Source organism: Sinocyclocheilus grahami, unplaced genomic scaffold (assembly GCF_001515645.1).
Source record: "Sinocyclocheilus grahami isolate Dianchi unplaced genomic scaffold, SAMN03320097.WGS_v1.1 scaffold33.1, whole genome shotgun sequence".
Classification (NCBI taxonomy): domain Eukaryota; kingdom Metazoa; phylum Chordata; class Actinopteri; order Cypriniformes; family Cyprinidae; genus Sinocyclocheilus; species Sinocyclocheilus grahami.
This window is the reverse complement of record NW_015505212.1, coordinates 2,211,394-2,217,791: the sequence shown is the minus strand read 5'-3', so window position 1 is coordinate 2,217,791 and position 6,398 is coordinate 2,211,394. Positions and strand designations below refer to the sequence as shown.

Sequence of the window (6,398 nt, the reverse complement as noted above, 5' to 3'; positions counted from 1 at the left end):
ACAATGTCACAATGCAAAAATCTGAATGGTTTAATTCTTAATTTTTTTCTTAGCTAAATTGTATGTATTTCCATGTCTTATTTTACGGTTAAAAAATGTATCCACCATACTTGTATGAAGGCTTTGTTTTGTTTTTTTAGGTTGTACGAATACCCTCAGCCACTAGAGGACAGTAATTTATCGTTCTCACAGAGAAGAAAGAAAAACTACAACTCCCATGATGCCGTTCTCCCGGCCGGCGTCACGTGACTGCGTGTGGGTTAAAATGCATTCGCAGCGCGAGCAGCCGAGTGTCCTCTGTCTCAACCATGACTCCTGTGTCGGACCCCAGCTCTTTCTCCTCTGTCTCCAAGTGCGCTACCAAGCACTTAAATCTCATTTACCATGTTGAATTTGACAGGCGTGTGCTCAAAGGGAAAGTGGCCCTGACTGTGGAAGTTCTGGAGGATAAATTATCTTCTCTGGTACAGTTTTCATTTGATTCATCAAAGCTGTCATTGTGTTTGCTTGACTTAATCACTTCACCTCACATACACACCTATGTGTGAGACCGATGCAGTGTGCTGTATGCTTTCACTTTGCTGTTATTGCTTTAATTCATTTTAATTAAGTGCTAGTATCTAATGGATTGCTTCTTGAAAAAGACCGCTACTGAATTAGTAACTAATACTATTAATTTAAATATAGATTACCAGCCTAGTTATTTAGCTATACGTGTAAATTATGCTCTTGATACAGTAACAGTAGTTTCAGCAGGACTGGTTACATATTTACTTGAACTTGATACAGTAATTATATCCGCAACGTAACCTGATGATGACTTGTCAGTGCATTCAAAGTGTTTATTAATTTGATACATATATTCAACCATCATCTTTTTGCAAATGCATGTGCATATGCTTTTCTTGTCATATTGCAGATTAAGTCAAATGCGTCTCATCATTAATGAGGTTTATTAGTCACGTACTGTGTTCTTGTTTTACTGCACTTGACCTGAACTTTGATTTCAGGAGCTGCCAGATCACACTGATAGATTTTTTTTACCTGAGCTTGACAGAAGACTTCAGATAAATCTAAGCTTGCATAACTGCAATGGATTTGGCATTTCAGAAGTGTGCAGTGGAAACAAATATGCCAAAAACTGAATTCCATGAATAGTTTTGACTAGATGTGACATGAACGATCTGATGTGTAAGTCACGTCTAATTAAAGGGTTAGTTCACCCAAAAATGAAAATTAGGCCATAAATTACTCGCCCTCAAGTCATCCTAGGTGAATATGACGTTCTTCTTTCAGACGAATCCAGTCGGAGTTATATTACAAATTGTCTTTGCTCTTTCAAGCTGTTTAATGGCACTCAGCAGGTGTTGCATGCATCAGTCCAAAAGAAGTGAAATAAAAAGTGCCCCTCCATTAAAAAAAGTGTCTCTCACGGCTCTGAAGGGTGAACAAAGGCCTCCTGTAGCGAATCGATGCGTTTTTGTATGAAAAATATCCATATTTAAAACATAATAATCAATTTAATCTAGCTTGCGCCAACAGTTGTACACTGGAAGCAGTTCCGGGAGCATGACGTATGAGGCCGGCTTTGCGCATGCGCCGCTCAGAAGTGACGAACGCGGAAGCACAGCGGAGAGATCAAAACAAAACAACGGTCACTTATTAAAAGTACAAAACGAGAATTTGTAAAGAAGAATGTCAGAGGATTTCGATATAAGCCAAGAGGAGACTAGTTTTCCTTTGCTAAAGTAAGGAAACTTTGCTTCCTTTGATCATGTAAATAAACGTTGGTTTTCACGAGACTCACCGGCGCAGCGCTGACCTCATACGTCATCCTCCCCGGAGCTGCTTCCCTGTACAACTGTTGGAGCAAGCTACATTAAAGTGATTATTACGTTTTGAATATGGCTATTTTTCTAACAAAAACGCATCGATTCGCTATAGGAGGCCTTTGTTCACCCACCGGAGCCGTGTGAGACCCTTTTTTTTTTTAAATGGAGGGGCGCTTTTTATTTAACTTCTTTTGGACTGATGCATGCAACACCCGCTGAGTGCCATGAAACAGCTTGAAAGATCAAAGACAATTTTTTTTATATAACTCCGACTGGATTCGTCTGAAAGAAGAAAGTCATATACACCTAGGATGCCTTGAGGGTGAGTAATTTATGGCCTATTTTTCATTTGTGGGTGAACTAACCCTCTAAGAGTGAACTTTACAATTATAAGTAGGCAGTAGATGGACACTTTGTTATTATTTCTATTTTTCTAACCGATTTAGATATATGTTATGTTAATGATTCTTATCTCTCTCTCTCTCTCTCTCTCTCTCTCTCTCTCTCAATCCATTTTTCTAGACTCTGGACTCAAAGGACTTGAAGATCTTTAAGGTTTCTGCAAATGGCCAGGCTGCGCAGTTTGCATTGGGGACTAAGCATACATTTAAAGGTTCCCCTTTGGAGATCACCCTCCCTTTTGAACTCTCACGGTACTGCCACAAACTTGTTCTGTGCTAAGCATAAGATATAGCAGTTTGTTTATTTCTGTTCTAACATTTAAGTTATTTATGGTATGTAATAAATGCATCCTGAAACATGCATAGAAATGCATGCTATGCTTTGCAAACAAAGTTATCAGTAGTGAGCCAAATCTGAGGCAAAACTTCCTCAAAGGAAAACATATTTAATTATTATATAATTAATATTTAAATCTTTATTAATTATGTAAATTATATTATATTAATACAAAAATGCAATAATTTAATGCATTTGATTTAAAGTAATAGTTCACCCAAAAATGAAAATTAGCTGAAAATGTACTCACCCTCACCCTCAGGCCATTCAAGATGTAGATGAGTTTGTTTCTTCATTAGAACAGATTTGGAGAAATTTAGCATTACATCACTTGTTCACCAATGAATGCTCTGCAGTGAATGGGTGCCGTCAGAATGAGAGTCCAAACAGCTGATAAAAACATCACAATAATCCACAAGTAATCCACACGACTCCAGTCCATCAGTTAATGTCTTATGAAGTGAAAAGATATGTGTTTATAAAAGCGAATCCATCATCAAGCTGTTTCTAACTTAAAACCTGTTGTTTCTGGCTAAAATACTTCTAAAAGTATTCTACTTCTAAAATCTTCTATCCATGACATTGCTCTCTTTTTATTAAAATTAATTTACTTCCTCTTATAAGGAAAGAAATCAAAATAAAATAACATTATATATTTTTTATTTTGCAAATTGCCAGCAGAAACAGCTTTGTAATCGACTTAAACGTATATAAATAATCTTTTATCAACTCTGACAGCCTTTTATTTCAATGCAAAGTTTTTCATCTTTGGCAACTTGTATTGCATTTGTGTATGTGTGGTTTAGTGGGCAGCATGTGATTGTGGAGATTGAATATGAGACGTCTCCTAGTGCCACAGCACTGCAGTGGTTGACCCCCACACAGACTGCTGGGAAGAAACATCCATACCTTTTCAGCCAGTGCCAGGTACATCATGGGTGATATGAACAAAATCTTATATCACTATTTTATTTCACAATATATATATATATTCTCATCACCAATTTTGATGTCATGAGACCTACTAGACCAGAATTAACAAAAAAAAAAAACTTTAAGCTTACTGAGGACAAGTAAACAATCAGCGATACAATAGGAAACCTAATTACGAACAATAGGACAAATAAATACAATAGAACAAAGATACAAATGAAGTAGACTTACTTAAGACTTCAAGCACTATTTGTATACAGAAATAAGAAATAGTACATAAATTGAATAAAGCTCAGTCATGAGCAGTGAGAGATTTTCTCTTTGTCTTCTGTTGTTTGATTCATATTAAGCACACAGAAGGAAACTGGTTTATTTAGTTGCTGTAACTTTAAATGCTGCAATATTTTGTTACACGCACACTTTCTGAACTGTTTGGTCCACTTAACCGACGTAATCAACTGTGTTTATGTGAATACTCACCAAGATGGCATTTTGATACAAAAATTGATGTATTTGATTTTTCAAGCACAACAAGATGCCAATATGAAATTTAAGGTTTTAAAATCACTTGAAAATCACTTGGTTTTAAACTGCAAGGCATAAAAATGAATGCAAATTCTAAACTTTTGTAATGACGCAGCACTACAACATCACGATCATTCAAAACCTCAAGTTCTTATCAGTTTATCGTGTGTACCGGTTTATCGCCCACCTCGACTTGTCGCCATTTGTCATCTTTCTAGATGTGTGCAGACGTGTGGTTTGGGTGCAGTTTCCTTAAATATAATCATTTGTACAATCTTGCATTACTAACCACAGTGTTTCACAGTCCTTATACTTCACTAGTTTATCATGAAGAGTCCATCTAGAGCTTGAATGTTGTAATAAGTTTTTAGTGCTGAAACTTTCCAGCATGTCCTATTTAGAATAGCAGATTTCAATTTGAGAGCAAACTACATGGGATTTTCCACTTTTCTTGGATTCTATTCCATATACATTTTATCTCAAATGTGCATTTTGGTCTCGTCCAAAGAGGTTAGCCAATCATAAGTGGTCATTTACATATAGATGTATTTAAGGTACAGTAGCAAAACAGCTTTTTTAATTTTAAAGGCCAAAAAAAAGGTGAAAAACGGACATGTAAATCTAAATTACAAGAGTATTGGTGTAATAAACCTTGACTTGCATTATAAGAGGAATAGAGTAAGGCATCTTTTATGCATTTTCAATGTGGGCAAACAAATGTTTCTTACTTTTTACTTGTTAGAAAGATCATCACACCAGCTTGTGGCTGAAAACTTTCCAGCCTTGGTTTATACAGTAGTACTTTTTTCATTTACTCTGACTGTTTCTACCTACAACAGGCCACTCACTGTAGGACCATGATTCCTTGCCAGGACAGTCCGTCAGTGAAGCACACTTACTATGCACAGGTGACATGCATAAGCAGCTCAAAGCACTAATTATACACTCAACAAAGCAGCAGTGAAGTGCATGCTAAGATAAACGATGTAAACTGAAAGAAAAATAATACTAATTAAATTCCACAGTAACACTAGGAACATTTTTCTGTGTCTCAGGTGTCTATCCCCAGAGAGCTGGTGGCATTGATGAGTGCATTGCATGATGGTCAGGAACCAGATCCGAGCGACAGCAGCCGAGTCATCTATCGCTTCAGACAGCCAGTCAGTGTCACATCACGAGTTGGTTTCCGAATGAAAATATATATCAAAAATGAAAGACATTCTGTCTTTGTCTTTTTATTTCTTGCAGGTCCCAATGCCATCTTACCTCATTGCTATTGTCGTTGGTGCTTTGGAAAGCAGGTGATCCTTCTGATGCTGTTCTTTCTCTTGTCTTCCTTCTGTTTTGTCATATTTTTCATACGACCAACCATGTTTACATATTCAGCACTCAGCATTTAGATGTGGCTATTGTTAGTTACTTTATTTCTCATTCATATAGGTTAGCCAATCATAAGAGGTCATGTATAAAATAGAAAGGTACAGTAGCTTACATAGCTTAGGGTGGAAAATGGTCATGTACACTGCTGGTCAAAAGTTTGTAATAATGAAGATGTTTATTAAAACTTTAACATTTAATCATTTAGCAGACGATTCATTCCTTTTTTTTTTGTTAATAAATAAGAAGTAGAAGAAGAAATAGAAGAGATAGAGCTAGTGTTAGATAGGGTTTCCACGGGTCCTTAAAAATTAGGCCATAAAAATCCTTAAATTGTACAAGAAAGTCTTATTTATGATTTCAGGAGGTCTTAAATTTGGGAACGGTAAGACAAGAATTGAGATACGGCTTGGTGTGACGATTAAACTTCAAAAGGCTATGATTTTATTAAATAAACATGAGCAGGTTTCAAAGTCTGGTGCTGCTGCTTTGTGTTCTGCTGTTACCGGGGAAACAGTTCTATTTCTGCTGTTCCAAAAGCGCCTCCTGCTGGCAGAGAAACAATTTCAGTAAGTCTGTCTGCTGTTTCTGTTCAGACCAGTGTGAAAATCGACCCATTTTACACCGCAAACACATGCTAATGCATTATAAAAATATAAACAATTAAAGACACTAAGATCTATTTATATGTTGTTAAATTGATAATACACTTTAAAAATGCTTTTCTTGCTTAGAATTTTTAAACAGTTCTATTTCTGCCGTTCCAAAAGCGCCTCCTGCTGGCAGAGCTGTTTCTGTTCAGACCAGTGTGAAAATTGACCCATTTTACGCCGCAAACACATGCTAATGCATTATAAAAATATAAACAATTAAAGACACTAAGATCTATTTATATGTTGTTAAATTGATAATACACTTTAAAAATGCTTTTCTTGCTTAGAATTTTTTACAAAATTTAGTTTAAGTTTAGTTAGTTTTTGCTTAAAACAAGGA

At 36.1% G+C, this 6,398-nt stretch overlaps 1 protein-coding gene across 1 annotated transcript in view; it reads left to right on the top strand.

Annotated features, from left to right (window-relative positions):
* The first annotated feature begins 269 nt into the window (after positions 1–269).
* The window catches only part of LOC107581265 (leukotriene A-4 hydrolase-like), a 13,285-nt gene continuing 7,156 nt past the window's right edge, over positions 270–6,398 (top strand). The window contains exons 1-7 of the mRNA XM_016266767.1: positions 270–464; positions 2,355–2,485; positions 3,377–3,497; positions 4,868–4,936; positions 5,084–5,188; positions 5,277–5,329; positions 6,153–6,213. Coding sequence (XP_016122253.1) covers positions 309–464; positions 2,355–2,485; positions 3,377–3,497; positions 4,868–4,936; positions 5,084–5,188; positions 5,277–5,329; positions 6,153–6,213 — 696 coding nt within the window. The 5' untranslated portion in view covers positions 270–308. The remainder of the gene's footprint in view (positions 465–2,354; positions 2,486–3,376; positions 3,498–4,867; positions 4,937–5,083; positions 5,189–5,276; positions 5,330–6,152; positions 6,214–6,398) is intronic.